General features: G+C 43.0%; 1 protein-coding gene across 1 annotated transcript in view; it reads right to left on the minus strand.

The window, feature by feature from the left end:
* The window catches only part of SPTY2D1 (SPT2 chromatin protein domain containing 1), a 28,087-nt gene extending 5,635 nt beyond the window's left edge, over positions 1-22,452 (minus strand). Inside the window, exons 1-4 of the mRNA XM_508321.7 lie at positions 22,136-22,452; positions 4,852-4,966; positions 2,526-4,061; positions 283-454 (exon numbers count right to left, since the gene is read on the minus strand). Of these exons, the coding sequence (XP_508321.5) occupies positions 283-454; positions 2,526-4,061; positions 4,852-4,966; positions 22,136-22,195 (1,883 nt within the window). The 5' untranslated portion in view covers positions 22,196-22,452. The remainder of the gene's footprint in view (positions 1-282; positions 455-2,525; positions 4,062-4,851; positions 4,967-22,135) is intronic.
* Between the last annotated feature and the right edge of the window lie 2,380 nt (positions 22,453-24,832).

The raw sequence follows: 24,832 nt of genomic DNA on the forward strand, positions 1-24,832 counted from the left end.
CTACACTAAGCTGCTTCCATCTCACTAAATATATATCTTATAAGAATAACAATTTAAAAGGGTTATTTTTTGTTCCTCATGCAAATAACTACAGAAACTATTTTGAATTAAATATAAAATATTTAGTGCTAAAAGAGTACATTTATTTAAATAACAATCACCCAAGGGTTCCTAATTAAGAATTGTATTCAGTGCCTCCACTATTAGTTTATTACCCCATGACATGAATTATTCAAAATAAAAAAAGGATGTCATAGTTATCTGAATCTTCTTTAGTCTTACTTTTTTCGGTCATAACCAAAGATTTCTCTAATGTGCTTGGATATTTCTTCCTGAGGCTCTCCTTCATCTTCAATAAAATCTTCCATTTCAGAGTCGTATTCATCATCGTCATCTTCCTCTTCATATTCTCGCTGCCTTTTGTAACCACTAGGGAAGGGAAGCCTTTGAGGACCTAAGAAACCATTATTTATAAGAATATTACAATTTAAAATAGTTCCAATGCAGTTCTATGTAAACTGAAATTGTGAGTCATCAAGATGGTATCCTTTAAAACCAGAGCAAGCAGGCTGGCCCTCAGCGCAGAGCCGTCATCCTTGCTGTGTCATGGTATCCAGAAGGAACAGAACTCCTGTTTTATCCCAGGGCTTACCAGAAATATCTTGTTACATTTTCTAGCTTAGTAGTGCCAATATTTCTGAATTTATAAGATCAGTAAAATTTCTTTCTTTCTTTTTTTTTTTTTTGAGACAGAGTTTCACTTGTTGCCTAGGCTGGAGTGCAATGGTGCCATCTCGGCTCACTGCAACCTCTGCCTCCCAGGTTCAAGCAATTCTCCTGCCTCAGCCTCCCGAGTAGCTGGGATTATAGGCATGTGCCACCACGCCTGGCTAATTTTGTATTTTTAGTAGAGATGGGGTTTCTCCACGTTGGTCAGGCTGGTCTCGAACTCCCGACCTCAGGTGATCTGTCTGCCTTGGCCTCCCAAAGTGCTGGGATTATAGGCGGCGCCACCGCGCCCGGCCAAAATCAGTAAAATTTCTAAAAATAAATACAATTTACAAACCTCCACAGAATCATTAACTTTTGCCAAGACACCAAAAGTAGCAACTACCATCTACTATAATCACAATTTCATTTAAAAATTTAAAGTTGAATGAAGTATGAATGACTCTCAGAATTATATTGTTCAAACTGAGTAAGTTTGACTGTAGGAAAAACTCACTACATTATCCTTATTTTTGTCATTTTACCAAAAGACTGATAAAAACTTTGCAAAAGACAGGCATTGATCAACAGCCCAGGATCTGGGAACAACTACTTTCTAGTTTTTGATTACAGACACTTCTTTTGTTCTTCTACGGTTGTTTTTAATATGCATGGCTTGTCTCCCTAGCTTAGTTTCTCAACCTTAGCTCAATGACATTTCGGACCAGATAATTCTTTGCTGTCAGGGGGCTATCCCATGCATTGTTTGTCAGCAGCATCCCTGTCCTCTATTCAGTAGATGCCAGTGGCATCCCCCATCCCCAGTTGTGACGATTGCCAAAAGTCCCCTGGAGGGCAAAATTGCCCTTGTTAAGAATCAATGGTCTAGTTGAACTAGGAAATTTAAAACAAGTAATTCAATCATTGGTTCCTTTTTATATTCTCCGTGGAGCCTAACAAGTGCTTTAATAAATGTCTATTAGCATAAAGCAAGTACGACCTAGCAGCTAGCAGGTGCCACCAATGATCATATACCTTGGGACAGCAGATTCCTGAAGGATCGGTGTTTAGGATCTTGATACTAACCATTATAACAAGCAGAAACACAAGTACAATCTAAAAACAGTTCCTGGCACATAACGGGTGCCCAAGAAATATCTGCTGAATAAGCTTCCGATTATACTCTGATCCTTGAAGACAGGTCTCTTTAGTCCTCAGGAAAAAGTAGATTAATTCATCCATTGTAGCATACATATGTAAGTCACGTACATTCACCCTGAATGTTCACAAATCACAAAGCTAAGTTTATCACACTTGGGGACATTTCAAGGGTGAACACAGAGATCCTAGACAAGTCTCTTTCTAAAGACCTTTCCAAGCCATTAAAGGAACTCTCAGCAGGGAATAGTGACTCATGACTATAATCCCAGTATTTTGGGAAGCTGAGGAAGGCGGATCTCTGAGCCCCGGAGTTAGAAACTAGTATAGGCAACATATTGAAACCCCATCTCTATAAAAAATAAAAAGTTAGCCAGGCATGGTGGCACACGCCTATAGTCCCAGCTACCTGGGAAGCTAAGGTGGGAGAACTGCTTGAGCCTGTGATTGTGCCTGGGCAACAGAGCAAGACCCTGTCTCAAAAACAAAAAAACAAGGAACTCTCAACCACAAGGCAGATAAAACATCACGATTCTATCAACACTACAGCACATTAAAGGACAGCACATGAGGGGTTCAAAGGGTCCCTGATAATATAAAAACTCTTTCCAATTTCCTAATGACAAATATATACTCTTTCGGGTGAGGGGAAATTTTACCTTGGGCAGCTCTGTAGCCAGATAGGGGAGGCTTCATTCCATTCATCTGTCCATTGCTGGACCGGCTAATGATATTCTTGGAAGAAATTGTTTCGGAGACAACAGTGCACTTAGGCTTTATAGTGGGACCTGAGCTACTAACTGTTTGCCCAGGTCCCAAGCTGCTCACTGGTCTTCCTGGGACTGAATTACTGACAGTCCGTCCAGCTGGAATTGAGCCACTTATGGATCTCCCAGGGCCACTGACAGACCGCCCCGGGGGGCCCAAGCCACTCACTGGTCGTCGAAGTTCATGTGGACTGCTCACAGGCCGGCCAGGGCCACGAGAGCTGCCCAAGGGTCTTGCAGAACTACCTGAACCACTGATGGGTCGCCCAGGGCCACCTGAGCTGCTTGCAGGTTGTCCAGGGCCACATGTACCACTGACTGTCCGCCTAGAGGGATTTGAGTCATTGGTTGGCTTCTTGGATCCACTGATTGATCGCTCAGGTCCTGAGCTGGAGCTGCCATTCTGGCGCCTAGGCACAGGGCCAGAACTAACTGTGGGTCGAGCAACCCCTGTGCTGGGCTGCCCAGGGGCTGAGCTAGAGCTGCTGCCTGGCTGCCTGACACCTGGACTCTTAGCCTTATTGTGTGGGGTGACCATGGGCCCAGGCCTGGAATGGCTAGGATGGGACAGAGATTTTTTGGCTTTGTGCTCAACAGCAGATTTCTGAGTCCTGCTAGCAGAAGTCTTTGGGACACTTGGTGAAGAGGTGCTGGAATGAGGCTTTCCAGCTCCATTAAAAACAGGTTTGTCATGGCCCTCACGAAGTGAGGGTTGGGAGCTATTGCCAGATCCTGCCTTGATCCTCTCTCCTGGCATGGATTTGGATGAAGACAAAGCGAGGTGTTTCTCATTGGCCATGCTGGGTCTTGATTTCTTCTCAGCATGAGGAAGGGGCATTCCTTTGGAAGAAGGATGCCTGTCTCCAGAACCTTTGCTAAGTTTTGTGCCCACACTTTCTTTCTGAGAGGGTGCCTTTTTGGACACAGTTGGAGGTAGTTTTCCATCTGTCTCAAGTTTTTTTCTCCTATGCTTTCGTTCAAGGAATTCTCGCTCCCTAAGTTCTTCTGCGGTCATAGGTCGCTCTTCTGATTTCTTCACTACCTTGATTTCCACTGGTTCAAACTGCTTTTTCTCAGCCAGCCTGAGTAAATCAGTGAAGTTCATGGGTGGTGGGGCACTTTTAAGGGGGACCTTTGGTTTGCTTTCAACTTTGGGAGGTTCTTGCTCTTCCTCATACTCCTGCTCTGACTCTGCGTGATTGTACTCCAGGAATTCATTCTCTTCTTCCATTTCATACTCTCGGTCGGTTCCTTGGCTGGTATGGCTTTCTGTTGCCTGCCTCTTCTTTGACTTTTCCTCAATAGGAATCCCATTGTAACCATGGAAATTATCCTTTGTCCTCTTGGCCATAGCTCTTGCTTTCTTGTCATGTTTGAGCTCAATTCGCTTTTTCACTAGTTCCTCTTTTCTCCTTTTCTCCTCTAAGGCTAAAAGGGACAAAACAAGAATATGTTATTACTTCGAGATCTCAAGATTGCAGTATGCTCAAGTCAAAACACAATGTTCAGGTTACAGTTTGAAGACATCTAGGAATCAAATGAGGAAGTCATTTGAACAAGTATCAATTGAGTCATCTTTACATAATGAGTGGGAGACATATGGGTTTTTCTATATGACTAAGCAAGTGGGAGACTTGGTTTTCAGCTTTAAATATACAAAATACTTCAAACCAAATACATTACCAAGTTAAGAGAACATTAGTATCCACTTAGTAGTTGTTATTAATTATGATTCAATGAATACTTAAACATATTGAATCAGTTTCTTTGTATTTGCATGAAGTAGAACTATTCGAAATAAAGACTTTAAAACTTATCTCTACTTTAGCCTTTTAGATAGCATTCTGTTAATAAAAATTAAAATACAAAATGGGTAGAAACACTTTCAGAACCAAGATTAAAGAAAGAATGGAGTTCTTACTGGGGACTTACTATGGCCAATTAGAAGACATGGCTACTAACCCCCAAAAAGCTGTTACTTCAAGGGGAGAAAAAAGGAAAACGTTTATACAAATGATCGAGATAACATATGTAAAGCCATGAATACAGTCAGTTAACCTGGACACACACACACACACACACACACACACACACACACACACACACCCTCCCAAATCTGTTGGCCTGTTATGTTTTTATAAACAGCCGCTGGTTTAGTACAAGCTAGATGGTGAAGATGGAATACTTTAAAATTGAGAATAAGGCTATAGATACATACCTTTTCGTCTCAGCTCCTCTTCTTTCCTTTTAAGAAAAGCTTGTACAGCTGCTGATTGGACACCTTTAACTTTTGGGTCTTTTTTTGGAGGCCCCACTGCCAAACTATACCTTTTCTAAAAACAAAAACAGTAAAAGTTACAAGCAATTCAACTTTTAAAATACATTATTAGGTATAAGGCACTGTGCCAGGTAATAAGAGGTATAAATGTTAACTGTGAAACCTATTCGGAATAATTGAGAGATCATATAACCCATAATAAAGCTTAGCTATAAAATTTCAGACTATTTATTACGTATGGTGATTTTGGGGTACAAAGTTTCCATGTAACATCCCAAAATAATGCATAAATGAACAATTCACAGAAACACTGTTTTCAGGCTATTTTCCAAAAAAGAACCTGGACTGGGTAACTAAATGAAATCACCACTTAGAAGAATCGATTATTTGTGTTTTAAAATTCTGATTTAGGCTGGGCTCAGGGTCTCATGCCTGTAATCTCAGCATTTTGGGAGGCGGAGGCGGGCGAATCATGAGATCTGGAGTTCGAGATCAGCTTGGCCAACATGGTGAAACCCCATCCCTACTAAAAACACAAAAAATTAGCTGGGCGTAGTGGCGGGTGCCTGTAATCCCAGCTACTCAGGAGGCTGAGGCAGAAGAATTGCTTGAACCCGGGAGGCAGAGGTTGCAGTGAGCCGAGATTGTGCCACTGCACTGTAGCCCGGGCGACAAAGTAAGACTCTGTCTCAAAAAAAAAAAAAAAAAAAAATCTGATTTAGGCCAGGTGCGGTGGTTCACGCCTATAATTCCAACACTTTGGGAGGCTGAGGTGGGAGGATTACCTGTGGTCAGGAGTTAGCAACCAGCCTGGCCAACATAGCGAAACTCCGTCTCTACTAAAAATACAAAAATTAGCCAGGCATGGTGGCGCACACCCGTAATCCCAGCTGCTTAGGAGGCTGAGGCAGGAGAATGGCTTGAACCCAGGAGGCAGAGGTTGCAGTGAGCCGAGATTGCGCCACTGCACTCCAGGCTGGACAACAGAGCAAAACTCCGTCTCAATCAATCAATCTATAAGTAAGTAAGTAAGTAAGTAAGTAAATGTATAAAATTCTGGGTTTAAAAATAGCCTGCCTTAGAAAGAAGCATTTCAAAGTCCAACTTTTCAAACGAACAGAAAAAACTACTCCTCACAACTATTTTCTCTCCTGACTACTCCAGATGACATTCTAGTAGAGACTCATAGCTACATGTTTTATTTTGCTTAGAACACGGAAACACTGAGGTTTTACTTTGACCACACACAAAGGCTGGGGCAAACCATAGCAAAAAAGCATTTCAAAAAATCTATGCAATAAAGGCCCAATTCCCAGCAACCTTTAACTGTAGCTCTTATGTTCACTAAATGTTAATTTGCCTCACAACCTCCTTTTTAGACAGGTTCCTATAACACCCAAAAAAAGCTTACATTATCCTGGCACAGATGAAGTCTCTGGACCTCAGTTTTTATGTAACTGCATCAAGAAATTACTAAACTCAAGTAATGTTAATTTGAACTACAAAAGGAAAAATATTTCCACTTTATAAGTACCTATTATGAGAGAAATATGATGAACATAGAGCTAAAATAAATTCAGACCAGGGATGATTCACCTCTACGACCATTAAATCCAGGAAATAAGATTTTTAAAGTATCCTCCTTTTTTTGTTTTGTTAGGCAGATGCATTCTCATCTAACGTACCTGTTGCTGTGGCTAGCAGAAAAAGAAACATGTCCAAGAACAAATTGAGACAACTTAGGAACAACTTAGGAACCAAAAAAGTATTCCCAAATATGTATGAAATTCTTGGAGGAAAACCAAACGATATGTGCTTACTATAAGGCTGCCAAATACGACGTATCTTGAAACAGGCTGGAAGTTTCAACTAAATTAGTCTGCCAACAAAGCAGCTGGCCAAGGAAGCAGGCTCTAATCCAACCTGAAAATCTCACATGATAGCAATGCTGAGAAGTGACATATCCCTAATAGAGAGAAGTCCCAAGACAGCATCCAGATTTCTTTCCCAGTCACCTTGGCTAGGCCACAGTGAGATCCTTTAAAGTCCATATCTTTGTAAATTTAATTTTAGACTCTTTCCATAGTGGATAGGGGCTCAATATTTAAAGGAGAAAAGGGAGAAGGGAGAGGAGAAAGGAGAAGTAATACTGCTAACCTAACTAGATATATATAAAATTGCCCTTGTTTACAAGAAAAGAACCACAAACATAGGTATTAATCACAAGGAACTTACATTTTCATTGTGGAAAGGGCACCATGAATATGATTCAAATGAAGACATAGAAAAAAACTCATAAGCAGAGGCACACACTCACTCCACTCCATCCCATTAAGGGATTTGGAAGCAGAAGAAGGTGGATTTTTTTTCACTAACACTTAAGATTTTCCTGGCCAGGCGCAGTGGCTCAAGCCTGTAATCCTAGCACTTTGGGAGGCTGAGGCGGGAGGACCGCTTGAGCCCAGGAGTTAAGACGCCAGCCTGGACAACATGGTGAGAACTCATCTCTTTAAAAAAAAAAAAAAAAAAAGGCTGGGTGCAGTGACTTACGCCTGTAATCCCAGAACTTTGGGAGGCTGAGGCAGGCGGATCACAAGGTCAAGACATCGAGACCATCCTGGCCAACATGGTAAAACTCCATCTCTACTAAAAACACAAAAATTAGCTGGGCGTGGTGGTGCCTGCCTGTAAGCCCAGCTACTTGGGAGGATGAGGCAAGAGAATTGCTTGAACCAGGGAGTCGGAGGCTGCAGTGAGCCAAAATCGCGCCACTGCACTCCAGCCTGGTGACAGAGCAAGACTCCGTCTCAATAAACAAAAAACAAAAATTTCCTGTCCCTGTCCATTATATAGCTCATAGAGTTACAAAGCCCCATACAAATCAAAGCCCCATACAAGGTTTTCCCCAAGAAAAATGCAAATACATATATTAGCGTTACTTATTTTAAACAGGACTGGTTTGCTGTCCAAATAACCCAGCATTGAGCACTATCTAACATGATTTTGGGATAGGTATCTTTTGTCTTAACCTGGGACTGCAAGAGATAGAAAGTGGGATATGACAAACCAAAAAGCTGCTCTTGACTGAATACTGGTATCCAAAAGGGAAAACATCAGTGTCAATGGGGCATAGTTTAATGCAGTGTTCAGTAAGCTTCAGTCATTTGCATACTACCTTTATGATTTTTGCCTTTGTGGTATACTACCCCTACCATTACTTAATAATTTAAAAAAACATACAGAGTTGGCCGGGTGCGGTGGTTCACGCCTGTAATCCCAGCACTTTGGGAGGACGAGGCGGGCAGATCACTTGAGGTCAGGAGTTCGAGACCAGCCTGGCCTCGAACTCTGGTGAAACCCTGCCTCCACTAAAAGTACAAAAATTACCCAGGCATGGTGGCTCACGCCTGTAGTCCCAGCCAGTTGGGAGGCTGAAGCACGAGAATCACTTGAACCCAGGAGGCAGAGGTTGTAGTGAGCCAAGATCACGCCACTGCATTCCAGCCTGGGCAACAGAGTGAGACTCGGTCTCAAAAAAACAAAAACAAAAACATCATGAGCCATTATTATAGCTTTACCTCAGCAATAATATCCACAAAATGACTGACTTGAACAACTAGTTATATTTTTCCAATTCATATAAAAATACATACTATTAAGCCGGGCACGGTGGCTGACACCTTTAATCCCAGCACTTTGGGAGGCCAAGGTGGGCGGATCATGAGGTCAGGAGATTGAGACCATCCTGGCCAACACGGTGAAACCCTGTCTCTACTAAAAATACAAAAAACTTAGCCAGGAGTGGTGGTGGGCGCCTGTAGTCCCAGCTACTCGGAAGGCTGAGGCAGGAGAATGGCGTGAACCCGGGAGGCGGAGCTTGCAGTGAGCCGAGATCGCGCCACTGCACTCCAGCCTGGGCAACAGAGCAAGACCCTATCTCAAAAAAAAAATACATACTATTAAAATAAAAAATATTTTATTTGTAAAAAAAAGTAGAAATATTTTAAATGGTATATTTGTATACCATTTATATCCAGGCCCTATATGTGCTGCTCTTTAAAAACACTGACTGAGGCCGGGCGTGGTGGCTCACGCCTGTAATCCCAGCACTTTGGGAGGCTGAAGCGGGTGGATCACCTGAGGTCAGGAGTTCGAGACCAGCCTGGTCAACTTGGTGAAACCCCATCAAAATACAAAAATTAGCCAGGCGTGGTGGTGGGCACCTGTAATCCCAGCTACTCTGGAGGCTGAGGCAGTAATTGCTTGAACCCAGGAGGTGAAGGGTTGCAGTGAGCCGAGATCGCACCACTGCACTTCAGCCTGGGTGATTGTACTCTACCCTGGGTGAGAAGAGTGAAACTCTGTCTCGAAAAACAGAAAAGAAAAGAAAAGAAACACTGACTTAGGGAACAAAAATACAGGAAAGGCAGAAAAACAAGGAAGGTGGTGTTCAGGAACTCAGATTTGCTTTGAAAAGAATAACAAAGGCTACTTTTAGCTTTTTTTCAAAGTATACACCTATTCTCATCAATTTATAAGTCAACTTCAAATTCTGCCTTTTTAAACAGCTCTAATCATTAAGGATACTTAAGCTGGTCTCACATTTAACCCAACAACTTTGCAGTACTTGTTGTACTGTCCTTATGATGCAGCAGAAATTCAATAAATCTATACAATGTCTATTTTGTTGATCTTCAACAACTTAAAAGGCTAGCAGTAAGGCAAGGTCAGCACTGCTTTAATGAGGCTTAATCTTGTTTATATGAACTGAGCCATAATCAATTAATTTCTTATATCCTCTGCAGCTTAAAAATGTACTCAGGCCAGGCATAGTGGCTCACACCTGTAATTCCAGCACTTTGGGAGGCTAATTTGAGAGGATCGCTTGAGCACAGGAGTTCCAGACCAGCGTGGGCAATATAGGGAGACCCTGTCTCTCCAAACAATTTAAAAATTAGCTGGGCACAGTGGCATATGCCTGTGGTCCCAGCTACTCGGGAGGCTGAGGCAGGAGGATTGTCTCAGCCAGGGAGGTCGAGGCTGCAGTGAGCCATGGTTGTGCTATGGCACTCCAGCCTGAACAACAGAGTAAGACCCTATCTCAAAAAAAAAACAAAAAACAAAAAACCAAAACCAAAACCAAAACCAAAAAAAACCTCAACGGCACAAATACCAATAAGATATTAAAACACCCTTAGACAAAGTTTAGGTTCACAACCTAAAAAAAAGACTGGGTCACTAGAGATCATCTTTATATTTTTGGAAATATCTTTGAATGGCCAGGCATGGTGGCTCATGTCTGTAATCCCAACACTTTGGGAGGCTGAGGTGGAAGGACTGATTGAGCCCAGGAGTTCGAAACTAGCCTGGGCAGCATAATGAGACCCCCATCTCTACAAAATATACAAAAATTAGCCGGACACTGTGACGCACGTCTGTAGTCCCAGCTACACAGCTGATGTGGGAGGATGGCTTCCGCCCAGGAGGTGGAGGCTGCAGTGAGCCATGATTGTGCCACTGTACCCCAGCCTGGGTGACAGAGCAAGACTCTGTCTCAAAAATAAAATCTTTGAGATAAAGTTCATATACCACAAAATTCATCCATTTAATGTATACAATTAAATGGTTTTTGATATACAGTTGACCTTTAAACATGGTAGCATGGGATGCCACCACCCTGTGTGGTAAGAAAAAATTCCGGCTGGGCGCGGTGGCTCACCCCTGTAATCCCTGCACTTCGGGAGGCTGAGGCGGGCAGATCACCTGAGGTCAGGAGTTCGAGACCAGCCTGATGAACATGATGAAATCCCATCTCTACTAAAAATACAAAAAATTAGCTGGGCGTGATGGCACGCACCTATAATCCCAGCTACTCAGGAGGCTAAGGCAGGAGAATCGCTTGAACCCAGGAGGTGGAGGTTGCAGTGAGCTGAGATCGCGCCACTGTACTCCAGCCTGGGCAACAAGAGCAAAACTCTGTCTCAAAACAACAACAACAACAACAACAACATTCCATGTATAACTTCTGACTGCCTAAAAACTTTACTAACAACTCAAAGTTGACCAGAAGCCTTACTGATAACATAGTCAATTAACATACATTTTATGAATCCTGATATACTTTTTTCTTAATTCTTTTCAATATTTCTAGGCTATGTTCATCTGCAGGTTTTTTTAAATTGTCACAAATTTAAAAAACACTTATTGGAAAAAAATCCATGTATAAGTGGGTCCACACAGTTCAAACCTATGTTGTTGAAGGGTCAACTGCATCCACAGAGTATAACCAACACCACCATCTGATTCCAGAAAATTTTAATCATTCTCCCAAAAAATCTCTTAGCTTTAGCAATGACTCCATGTTCTTGTCTCCCCTCAGCCCCTGGCAAACGCTAATCTACATTCTGTCTCTATGCATTTACCAATTCTGGACATTTCATACAAATGAAATCGTATAATATGTAGCTATGATGGTTAATTTTATATGTCAATTGGACTAGGCTATAATACCCAGTTATTTAATCAAACATTAAGCATTACTATGAAGGTATTTTGTAGATATAATATCTACAATCAGTTGACTTTAGGTAAAGAATACTACCCTCCATAATGTGGATGGGTCTCATCCAATCATGCCAATGAAGGCATAAGGGCAAAACCCGAGGCTTCTAAGAAAAGGAGTTCTATCTCAAGACTACAGCATGAACTCCTGCCTGATTTTCCAGCCTGCTGGCCTGCCCGAGAAATTTCAGACTTGTCAGGCCTCCATAATCAATTCCCTAAAATAAATCCTACTGGTTCCATGGAGAACACTGACAGATACAGTGGCCTTTTGTATCTGGCTTCTTTCACTTAGCATGTTTTCAAAGTTCATGTTGTAGCATGTATCAATATTTCCTTCCTTTTTGTGGCTGAATAATATTCCATTGTGTAGATATACCATGCATTATTTTTATATTCATCAACTGAATATTAGGATTGTCTCTACTTTTTGGCTATTATGAATAATGCTGCTGTGAACATTTGTGTACAAGTTTTTATGTGGATGCACATTTTCCTTTCTCTTAGGTATATGACCACAGATCTTTTTCTCATTGAGCAGGCAAGACCTTTCAAAAGGGGGTTGCAATAGACCCTGGTATCAAAAGATGTGTTGTAATGGAATATTTTAAAAGACAGTTCCCCAGAGGGGCAGCCCAGTGGAGAAACATTTTTAAAAAGAGAGACAAAAAAAAAAAAAAAGCTTCAGGCTGGATTAAATTATATTCTATTTAATAACCCAGAAGAACTATTTGGCACTTCCCCTCGCATCACATGGTCATATTTAGCTCTAGCAGCAGCACATCAGGATGCACCCATCAATTCTGAATCTGAGTCAAGGCACCAGGCTGCTTCATTGTTTGAGCTTCATGGAAAGCAGCTGGACAAGAGTTTCTTTTATCCTAAGCATATCCATTTTATTACACTGCAAGCCAACTCAGTCATTCTGCTACACCCCAATGAATGATCCACCACAGTGAAGCTTGTCATTTAAATACAACATCAGAGATTTTGCCAAGATTTGTAACTCTGAAGCCAAGAGCTTTAGAAATATTAAGCCACTTTAAAACATATCTGTTCCTTGCATTTAAACTGTATCATCTAGGCCAGATTAAGAAAATAAGGAGACATCAGTCTAGAAACATGTGTACACCAACTACTGTATGTTATGTTGGAATCGATAGTCAATCCCTGGCCAGGCGTGATGACTCACGTCTGTAATCCCAGCACTTTGGGAGGCTGAGGTGGGTGGATCACCTGAGGTTGGGAGTTCAACACCAGCCTGACCAACATGGAGAAACCCCATCTCTACTAAAAATACAAAACTACCCAGGCGGGATGGCGCATTGCCTGTAATCCCAGCTACTCGGGAGGCTGAGGCAGGAGAATTGCTTGAACCCGGGAGGCAGAGGTTGCGGTCCGTCAAGATCGCGCCATTGCACTCCAGCCTGGGCGACAGAGCGAGACTCCGTCTCAAGAAAAAAAAAAGTCAATTCCTCCATGAAAGCTGTTCTTTACCCAGGAGATAACATATTGTTTCAACTGTAGAAAATATAAATTTCTTGATGGCTTTACATAAGAGATTTATAACTGGTTAGAATTAGGAGTTAGGAATATTCAAAGAATGCTGCATCCTTAACTTTAATAATCACCACAGTTTTTAAAAATTTTCTCAGAACATCAGAGTCAGAGAAAGAAAGTAGGCCTGGAAAACCAATGGTTCCATTAGAACTGCTTAGCTGGATGGCTAAGAGGATAAAAATTAATAACCTGCCCCAAAAGATGCTATTCATAATTGCTATGGAGTTAAATGTAAATTTTACTGTTATTGTGTTTACAAAAACATACCTGATTATAAAATGTAATAATATCAGATAGGTGTCTCATGGAGTCTCTAGTCCAACCTCTATGTTAGAAATGGCCCAGAACACCTGTGTATTTACTGGCAATCACACGGTTTATAGCAGAGTCTGAATTAGAATCCAGATCGCCTAACTCAGCCCCAAAATGTTCTCACTACAACACATCTCATTTTTTTTTTTTTTTAGAAATACATAGGGTCTTGCTTGATTTGTCACCCAGGCGGCTGGAGTACAGTGGCATGACCTTGGCTCACTGTGGCCTCAAACTCCTGGGCTCCAGTGAGTCTCCCACCTTAGCTTCCCGAGTAACTGGGACTACAAGCACACACCACCACAACTGGCTATTAATAACTTTTGTATTTTTTGTAGAGATGGGGGGGGGGGGGGGTCTCACTTTGTTGCCCATGCTGGTCACTTCTAATTTAACTCCAACACTTTCTTTTTTTTTTTTTTTGAGATGGAGTCTCGCTCTGTTGCCCAGGCTGGAGTACAGTGGCGTGGTCTCGGCTCACTGCAACCTCCACCTCCTGAGTTCAAGCAATTCTCCTGCCTCAGCCTCCCAAGTAGCTGGGATTGATTATAGGCACCTGCCACCACACCCAGGCAATCTTTTGTATTTTTAGTAGAGACAGGTTTCACCACGTTGGCCAGGTTGGTCTCGAACGCCTGACCTCATGATCTGCCCACCTCAGCTTCCCAAAGAGCTGGGATTACAGGCGTGAGCCACAATGCCTGGCTCCACCACTTTCATCTCTAGTTTTTAATTTAACTCCAACACTTGGATCTCTAGTTCTAACCTCCTTTCCCTAATTTCCACCTGCCATTTGGATAATGCCAGTACTTCAGAAAGGTCTACAACCAAACTTCTATCTTATCCTCCCTCACCTTCAGACTCTACTTCTGTTAACCATGCTGGCACTGTCCTAAACAAGCTGTAAATATCCTTCTGCCTATCAGTTTCCAAATGATTTTGGTTCAGCCTTTACATTTGTCTCCCATCAGACTCTACTGTATACTAAGAATGTCATTAAAAAACAAAAACAAACAAACAAAAAACAGAGTTACTGCCTAAGGCTGGAGTTGGGGATAGGGAACTGGATGGGTTCAAGCTGTGTAGGTAACAACCTTCCTCACTATACCATCCTCAGTACACGCCCCTCATTCAACACAAGCTCATGATTAAGAGCAAGAACTCTGGAGCTAATCTGCCTGGATTAGATTCTCTGCTCTACCATATCTAGCGTTAGCTCTGTGACCATGGGCAAGTTACGGGCCTCAGTTTTCTCATTAGTAAAATACTGTTCATTATATGGTTATTATGATGATTAAATTAATTAATATATAAAGTGTTTAGAACAGTGCCTGGCACAGAGTAAGCACTATAAAGGTTAATTGTTATTCAGAAAGAGATTATCTTGGTAGTGATGGGGAAGGGAAATAACAGAACCTCTATGGGAAAAAGGTGAACAGTAGTTTCTAAAAGACCCTCTCCCTAAAACACTAGTTGAGAGGTACTGCTCTAGGCTAGAAATCCAACACTGCCCCAGACATGAGACAAGTCATCTTCAGATCTGTGAAAGAAAATGGAGAGTCTATTTGGGGCTTCTAAAGGTTGTTCAGCCCCGAGGAGGTTGACTTTGGAGACGGAGTCTTGGAGCATGACCTATTAATTAATGACCTTTTGTTTTAAATTAACTTCCTTATTTTTTTGTACCAGGCTCAGACTACATGGCTGAGATAAAAGACCCTTGGCCAGGCATGGTGGCTCATGTCTATAATCCCAGCACTTTGGGAGGCCGAGGTGGGTGGATCACCTGAGGTCAGGAATTCGAGACCAGCCTGGCCAGCATGATGAAACCCCATCTCTACTAAAAATACAAAAAAAAAAAAAAAAAAAAAAAATTAGCCAGGCGTGGTGGCACATGCCTGTAATCCCAGCAAAGACTGGAAGGCTGAGGCAAAAGAATGGGTTAAACCTGGGTAGCAGAGGTTGCAGTGAGCCAAGATCATGCCATTGCACTCCAGCCTGAGTGACAGAGCAAGACTCCATCTCCAAAAACAACAACAACAAAAAACCCTTCACCGGGAGTGGTGGCTCACGTCTGTAATCCCAGCACTTTGGGAGGCCAAGGCGGGTGGATCACTTGAGGTCAGGAGTTCAAGACCAGACTGGCCAACATAGTGAAACCCCATCTCTACCAAAAAATACAAAAATTAGCCAGGCATGGTGGCTCACGCCTGTAATTCCACCACTTTGGGAGGCCGAGGCGGGTGGATCATGAGGTTAGGAGATCGAGACCATCCTGGCTAACACAGTGAAACCCCGTCTCTACTAAAAATACAAAAAAAGTAGCCGGGCATGGTGGCGGATGCCTATAGTCCCAGCTACTCGGGAGGCTGAGGCAGGAGAATGGCGTGAGCCCGCGAGGCGGAGCTTGCAGTGAGCCGAGATCATGCCACTGCATCCCAGCCTAGGCAACAGAGCAAGACTCCGTCTCAAAAAAAAAAAAAAAATACAAAAATTAGCTGGGCATGGTGGTGCATGCCTGTAGTCCCAGCTACTCGGGAGTCTGAGGCAGGAGAACTGCTTGAACCTAGGAGGCAGAGGTTGCAGTGAGCTGAAGTGGCATCACTGGACTCCAGCCCAGGCGACAGAGCAAGACTCTGTCTCCAAAACAAAAAAAACCTGACTGAGATAAGAGACCCCTTTACTATTCCACCCTTAATGTGGAATGTTAAATACACCCTTCCCAAAAAAGAAACACTGCCTACTACCAAATTGCTGCAACTATGCATTAACCTTGTACAGAAAATACTGAAATCCTGTTAAGCTTCCCTAGACCTTGCCTATATAAAAGATTCTCAGATCTCTCCATTTTGGAGTACTCCATTTGGCTATTATGAATAATGCTGCTGTGAACATTTGTGTACAAGTTTTTATGTGGATGTATGTTTTCCTTTCTCTTAGGCATATGATCATAGATCTTTTTAACACTGAGCTAGCAAGACCTTTCAAAAGGGGGTTGCAATCAGACCTTGCTATCAAAAGATGTGGTACTGGAATGTTTTAAAAGACAGCTCCCCTATCCCATAGGGGTAGCCCAGTGGAGAATCATGTTTATAAAGAAAAAAAGCCACAGGCTGGATTACATTATATTCTATTTAGTAAGGCAGAAGAACTATCTGGCACATAAGAGAATGCATACATCCTGAAATACACACATTTTGAAATTTTCTGCTGTAGGATTATCTGTCTGCTTTGTGGAGTCTGCGTCTTCCCAGGTAGCCATCCTCAAACTGCACTCAAATAAGCTCAATATCATATTGCCAGGACCTCGTTATTAAGGTTAACAGATCCAAGGGTGGGGAGCAATCCAGTTACAATCCATTATAGATCAAACATTACCTGCAGAAAAAAGACATCTACAAAAACTTTTTGTTGGCCCACACTGTTCTTTAAAAGAAAATGTAACTACTATGCAAATCGTGGGCTTTTTTTAAATACATGGAGCTTGGCACCTATCATTTTTTATCCAGACTACTTCAAGAATTTACATTATCTACCTGGCCCCTGAAGACATCTGAATTTGCTGTCCTAGTTAATGTCCTGGGCTCTTACTTTCACTACCTATGGTTCTTATCCTTAAGGGGCTATAGGCAGACCCCCAAATTCTGGTATACCTGGTACCACATGAAGGTTTGCCCTTTACCTTTCGGTTTGTGGCAGTGGAGGTCATACCAGAGCTTCAGCAGCTTTTCTGGTTGTTTTTCACAGTCTCACTGGGAGAAAGACCATATAAGTTGGCTTATGCTTTACAAGCCATCAGTTATAGCTATGTGATGGCCCGGTGTGGTGGCTCGCGCCTGTAATTCCAGCACTTTGTGAGGCCAAGGCAGGCAGATCACTTGAGGCCAGGAGTTCGAGACCAGCCTGGCCAACATGGCGAAACCCCATCTCTTAACTAAAAATACAAAAGTTAGCTGGGCATGGTGGCGTGCAGCTGCAGTCCCAGCTACTCAGGAGGCTGAGGCAGGAGAATCGCTTGACCCCGGGTGGCAGAGGTTGCAGTGAGCCCAGATCGCTCACTGCATTCCAGCCTGGGCGACAGAGTGAGACTTTGTCTCAAAAAAAAAATTATAGCTATGTGAAACCTGTAAGAATCCACATTCTAAGCTCTAGTATTCTACCAAAACAAGTTAACTACTTTGTTTTTCCTACTGGAACCCAGGGAGAAAAATCAAGTGCAAGTTTACCAAAAATATCTTTTCTCCTTTATATATAAACAGAGCCAGTGACGACAACTTGTTTCATCACCTTGATCAGCAGTTATTATATATTCAGTTTTCCACTGGGAAATGACAGTGTGCCTACTATTTCTGGGCCTGATGCAATCCTACCTTTAACATAAAAAACTATTTGTTAAAAATTAAGAAACAAAAAAATGATGATTAGGGAAATACTCACAGCTTCTCAAGACAGATACAATAGGTAGCTTTAAAAAATAAAGCTCTGCCGGGCACGGTGGCTCACGCCTGTAATCCCAGCACTTTGGGAGGTCAAGGCGGGTGGATCACAAGGTCAGGAGATCGAGACCATCCTGGCCAACATGGTGAAACCCCATCTCTACTAAAAATACAAAAATTAGCTGGGCGTGGTGGTGGGTGCCTGTAATCCCAGCTACTCGGGAGGCTGAGCCAAGAGAATGGCTTGAACCCAGGAGGCGGAGGTTACAGTGAGCCAAGACCATGCCACTGCACTTCAGCCTGGTGACAGAGGAAGACTCTGTCTCAAAAAATAAAAATAAAAATAAAGCTCTGGCCGGGCATGGTGGCTCATGCCTGTAATCCCAGCACTTTGGGAGGCCGAGGCAGGTAGATCACGAGCTCAGGAGATTGAGACCATCCTGACCAACATGGTGAAAGCCCGTCTCTACTAAAAATACAAAAATTAGCTGGGTGTGGTGGCATGCGCCTGTAATCCCAGCTACTTGGGAGGCTGAGGCAGGAGAATCGCTTGAACCCAGAAGGTGGAGGCTGCAGTGAGCAGAGATAGCGCCACTGCACTCCAGCCTGGTGACAGAACGAGACTCGTCTCAAAATAACAACAAAAAGCTCTGCAGTGTCTGAAGGCCTGAAGTGGCTGTACAGGTGTTTGGATTTTAGTCTAATCATCGCTAGTCACTGGATTTCCTTACCATAGTAAAGGTCTGACCCAAGAACTCTGAAGACTGAAATTCTGAGCATTAGCTCTGATAGGTTCCAAATGAAGGTGGGAGAAGTTGGCGAACAGGGAAAAATGAACCAATCAATAGAGAGAGATGCAGCCTAGTTAGTTATTGCAAAGCCTCTGTGGTTCTCAGATCAATTAATCAAGTAAATTTATAACAGCAGGGTGTGTATAGGGCAGGGAGGGATGTAGCTGTCTTTTCTTTTTTTAATTTTATTTTTCTTTTCATTTGAGACAGAGTCTCGCTCTGTCACCCCGGCTGGAGTGCAGTGGCACAATCTCCACTCACTGCAACCTCTGTCTTACTGCAACCTCCGCCTCTCAAGTTCAAGCCATTCTCCTGCCTCAGCCTCCTGAGTAGCTGAGATTACAGGTGTGCCCCACCATGCGTGGCTAATTTTTGTATTTTTAGTAGAGACGGGGTTTCACCACGTTGGCCAGGCTGGTCTCAAACTCCTGATCTCAGGTGATCTGCCCACCCTGGCCTCCCAAAGTGCTGGGATTACAGGTGTGAGCCACAGCACCCGGCCAGAAATAAAGCTGTTAATTGATACGATAGTCCCCAACTCTCTATTTCTTTGTTTTTATAATTGTGAAATATCATAGACATAGTGTACAGGGTAACAGATTATTACAAAGCAAGTATCCTTTTAAGCTACCATCGAAGTCAAGAAACATTTCAAGACAGGCCTGGCTCAGTGGTTCACACCTGTACTCACAGCAGTCTGGGAGGCTGAGGTGGGCTGATCACTTGAGGCCAGGAGTTTGATACCAGCCCTATCTCTACTAAAAACACAAAAAAATTAACTGGGCGTGGTGGTGCACCGCTGTATTCCCAGCTACTCAGGAGGCTGAGGCAGGAGAATGGCTTGAACCTGGGAGGCGGAGCTTGCAGTGAGCCAAGATTTCACCACTGCACTCCAGCCTGGGCAACAGAGACTCCGTCTCAAAAAAAAGAAAAGAAAAGAAAAAGCTTTATTTCTTTTAAAATAGATAACAACAACAAAAAAACAACAAACACTTTATTTCTTTTAAAATAGATGGCAAAAAAAGAAAAAAACCTTTATTTCTTTTAAAATAGGTGGAATAAATATGGGGAAATGTTAATATGCTAAATACGGGGTTTGGGTATATTAGAAATGTGTTAACATGCCTTATGTTTGAAAGTGTCCAAATTACTTTAAGCTGATAAGGAAAAAGTAAATAGAACAGTTAGATGAATCAAGTTAAAGCAAATCAAGTAAAGCATGAAATTTGGCCAGGTGTGGTGACTCACACCTGTAATTTCAGCACTTTGGGAAGCCGAGGTGGGCGAATGACTTGAGGAGGGAGTTCAAGACCAGCCTGGCCAATATGGTGAAACCCTGTCTCTACCAAAAATACAAAAGTTAGCTTGATGTGGTGGCAGGTGCCTGTAGTCCCAGTTACTCAAGAGGCTGAGGCAGGAGAATTGCTTGAACTCAGCAGGTGGAGGTTGCAGTGAGCCGAGACCATGCCACTGCACTCCAGCCTCCAGCCCGGACGACAGAGTGAGACTCTATCTTAAAAAAAAAAAAAAAAAAAGAAGAAGAAGAAATTTAACTACAGTCTTATTCTATTCCTCAATAGTTTCTTTTGTGACTTTAATTCCACATAAAAAGATAAGAATTATAATGCTGGTAACTAAATCAAACTTCTAGGCTTACTAGCTTTGGCGGGGAGAGGTCAGAGAATGCATGATTCATAAAATATATGGCTATATTATCTATTAATTTTTTTTTTTTGAAATGAAGTTTTGCTCTTGTTGCCCAGGCTGGAGTGCAATGGCACCATCTCAGCTCACTGCAATCTCCGCCTCCTGGGTTCAAGCAATTCTGTCTCAGCCTCCCAAGTAGCTGGGATTACAGGCGCACACCACCATGCCCGGCTAATTTTTGTATTTTTAGTAGAGACGGGGTTTCATCATATTTGTCAGGCTGGTCTCAAACTCCTGACTTCAGGTGATTCTCCCGCCTAGGCCTCCCAAAGTGCTGGGATTACAGGCCTGAGCCATTGCGCCCGACCATCTATTAAATTTTAAATTATTTTTTCCCCTTTTTGATTCTTCTGTTATTCCAATCATAGATAATGCATATATTATGACATATACACATATTTTGAAATTTTCTGCTTTACGATTATCTGTCTGCTTTTCTCCCAGCAGCTACTGGCTTTCAGAATAAGAAATGACTTAGTTCTGATTCTTCCATAGAACAGTACTGGGCATCAAAGCTAGTACTATCTTTGAACTTTACTGAAATTCAGTAAGATCTAGAATGAAATACAGACCAAATTATGCAAAGATGAATGGTTACTAGACCCATTATTGATTCATCTGGAAAATTTACAGATGCTTCTGGAAAGTAAATCTGTTGATCTGGGTTTCAAAGGTCTGAGTCTATACCTTCAACATGCAAAGCTTATGACTCACGGCTTAGAGGAATGGTTATTCAGAGTTCTTGGGATAACGGATGGCTGTGTGTGTGTATATATACATATATTTATAAACATAAATATAGACCTTTTTCAGATCAATATTTTCAAAGGGATAAAAGAATGAACTAGCCTCAGAAGACAAAAAAAAGCTGCAGAAGAGAAAAAAACGAATATTGCAATATACGAATATCTAGGAAATGCAGAGCACTTCGTCGGAGCTCAATAAATTCTAGCTGAATTGACTTTCAGAGCCGTTTTAGTTCTACACCTCACTGCTCAAACCGCAGGCATCACCATGCAACTTATCGGTTTACAGCTGTGCTGTGGGTACCATCTGAAAATCTGGAAATGATTAGCTTATGCAAAACAGCCACAACCCCCAGAAACCAGGCGCTCTCCACCACTTTACCATTGAACTCTTACACCGCTCTTGCGACTGTAAGCGAATTGACAAACATCTACTGAGCAAATGGGACCTAGATTTTAAACAAAGACTGAAATCTGGAAGGCTACAAGTAAACAGAAGCTGAAACTAGCTCACCTATTCTGTTGGCCAAGGATTTCGTGGAATCTGCTAACCCTCTCTTCCCAAAAGATGATACCCATCCCCTGGGAGGTGATAATTTAATCACCTCGGTGGCTGAGTGGGTGGGGCCGAGTCAGAGAATTCTTTCAAGAAATCGCTAAACGTTTGACTTGAAGATCGATGAGAAGCCAGCCAAAAAGCTATCAAGCCAAGGACCCCAAACCCCCTAACTCCCTTACATACATATTTCCTTCCCAATCTCTGAGCTGAAGTTTATGTGGAAGCCAAAAACTACCAGAGCTAGAATCCACCGCGTGCCAGGCACAGCTCACTCACGGCTTTCACGCAATTCTAGCTACAACACCCAAACCGCAAAGTCCCTGTTGCAGGGGTAAATAAGCTGGCGAAACCCATTCACAGGAAGGCTCCCGCGTCTCGTCCCAAGCTCCTTTCTCCCGAGTTCCCAAGAGTATAAACCCAAGAAAAGGAAATAAGGCGTCCGGGTCTTTCCTCTCCCGGAGCCGATAGGCGGCTGCCTAGAAGTTTCATGGGCCACACACATTCCGAACTTGGAAGACTAGGGTCCCCTACATTGATGCCCCAGCTGCTACTTACCGGCACATTGTTGACACCTTGTCCCTTGGAAGCTATCATGAGAATTTCTCTGAAGTCCATGTTGGGCCGAGGCGGGAGAGACTGGGCCAGGCACTCGGAAAGGACTGACAGCGCACCTAACCGAGGCGCCCAGCTACAGCCAAATGCACTGCCTCGGCAGCCCCACTCCCACCCCGCCTCTGCGGGACCACTTCCGGCGCCTTCCTATGCCGTCTGCCCGCCCCCTTCCCTCCACGGCCTATATCCTTTCAGGGCCGCCACAGCGCTCGCGAGTCCCTGCGTAACTTCCGCTTTTAGGCCGAGACACGTACAAACGTGATACGTGGCTGCTGGCGTCGGCCCGAGGGGCAGGGACTAGGCATTTTAGCAACCAAGGGGGTGTGGCTAAGCGAGAGAGGGGCTTCCCTGGTGGCCCGGGCGCGCGGTCTTGTCATCTTGTTGCTTCTTGTGAGCGCTGGGTAGAGAAAGTGAGGGGGTAGAGGGTTTACTTGCCAGGCCTGGGTTCTCTGGGTGTCACGGGTAGGCGCTTAGATCCAAAACGGCGGCGCCACAACAGCTGAACAGACGGATCTCGAGCCGGGGTTTGGGCTACTTGTGTCCAGGCGCTCGCGAAGCTGCGCAGGCGCACACAGCAGCGCCGTGGTCCTGTCTTGGATGCACATTACTCATCAAATTCGGCCACATGCCGTGCGCTTACCTCCTACTCAGATGCACGCGTGCCGGGGATGGGGGCACGCGCTTACTTCTTTTGCCCCGTTTAGAAAATAAGTTTTATGTGGAGCAGCCAACCTGTGTTTTTGCTCAGGCAATGGATTAAGGAATTTCTCACATACAGACCCAGCCTTGACATAACTTTGGTGTACTGATGAACATATGCTTCATATTCATATTCATTGGGATCCTAGTCCTGACTTCCTTTGGAGAGTTATCTTGGATCTGTAAGGTCATTTCGACTTAGCAAAAACACTGAAAATAATTAGGCAAACCTGGGTCTGCAAGTGGGAACCCGCCTGGGGATTGATAGCAAACAGGTACTCGGGATCTTTTCGGTGAGATGGAAATGCCTCCAAACTGGATAGTGGGGATGGTTGCACTATACATGTACTAAAAATCGTACACTTAAGAGGGGTGAGAATGATACAGTATGTAAATATGTCAAGCTGTTAAAACATGCTAGACAAAGCTGCTGAGTCTTACTCTTTGATGGTTTAATGCTGCGAACGTAATTCAAAATCAAAGCTGTTGGAACTTTAAGTTATCTTGCGCCTTAAAAGAATGTCATTATGGAACCTGAGCTACATAACAGGCAGCTGCGTTTGTTCCTCTGATTATCGATTAGCCTTTCTTTCCTGCATCGTTTTGTGAAAACACCGGGAGAAGACAGCCATGTACAAACCAAGGAGAGAGACCTCAAGGTAACCACACCTTGATCATGGAATTCTAGCCACCAGAATTGTTAAGACAATAAATGTCTGTTGTTTAGGCCACCTAGTCTGTGGTACTTTGTTATTGGCAGCCCTAGCAAACGAATACACTGGCATATGGTGTTTTCAATTAATGTCAACCATCATTTCTCAGGGAAGCTCTTCCTGAGCTATCTCAGGGCCCCTTTTATAAATTCTTAGAGCCCCCCAGTATTTCCCTTCATGCAACATTTTACGGTTTGTAATTACATATTTGTTCTTTTTTTTTTTAAACTATTGGCTATATCTGTGATAGGTAGAGCTATGAAAATGTGCATAAGCCTATTTTACCCATCACTATTTCCATCACCAGCACAGTTCCCTGCTAATGCACATAAAAGCTGCAACAAAGATTTTTTGACCAAATTAATGAATCAATAAGTGGAAAGCTCCCAAGATTCAATATTGTAGTACTTAGCATACATTGAGCCATTACTATATGCTTAGTGCTTGACCTGGATTATCTGACTTAATCATGAGTGTTGTATAAGGCATTTCCTGTTACTGTTTTATAGATGAAAAGCTGAAGCTTGAAGAGATGAAATTAGACTTATACTGTACCATTAGTCAATCGGAGAGCCAAGACTAGAACCTTAGATTACCCAAACCAGACTCTATATTTCAGTTAGCCCATTTGAACTGGTACAAGTCTATGTACATGGAGTTATAATGTAAAAGGGCTTGGATTAGGTAACTAATACCTAGTTAGTCAAAATCAAGAACAACTGCTGGAGGTGGGAATGAGGTAAGGAATGAGAGGAGCAATTTTCCTGTATCCTTGTAAAACATTCTATCATTGAGTTCAGCAAATACTTCCTGGGAAACTACTACTGTGTGCCCAACCTTATGGATGACCCATATCCTGCCTGCCTGATCAGAACTTTTAATTCTTGTGTGAACACAAGTAACAATTATGTAAAACAGAAAGTGCTAACTGTATTAGGGATACAAAGTGTGGGGAATAGCGTTGCTAGATTTAGCAAATAAAAATGTGGACATCCAGTTAGGATCTTGCTCTGTCACTCAAGCTGGAGTGTGGTGGTGCGATCACGGCTCACTGCAACCTCGACCTGTGCTCAAGCCATCCTCCCACCTCAGCCTCCCAAGTAGCTGGGACCACAGGTGTATGCGACCACACCTGGTTAAATTTTTATTTTTTGTAGAGACGAGGTTTCACCATGTTGCCCAGGCTGGTCTTGAACTTCTGAGCTCAGGTAATCTGCCCGTCTGGGAT

Source organism: Pan troglodytes, chromosome 9 (genome assembly GCF_028858775.2).
Source record: "Pan troglodytes isolate AG18354 chromosome 9, NHGRI_mPanTro3-v2.0_pri, whole genome shotgun sequence".
In the NCBI taxonomy this organism is placed as follows: domain Eukaryota; kingdom Metazoa; phylum Chordata; class Mammalia; order Primates; family Hominidae; genus Pan; species Pan troglodytes.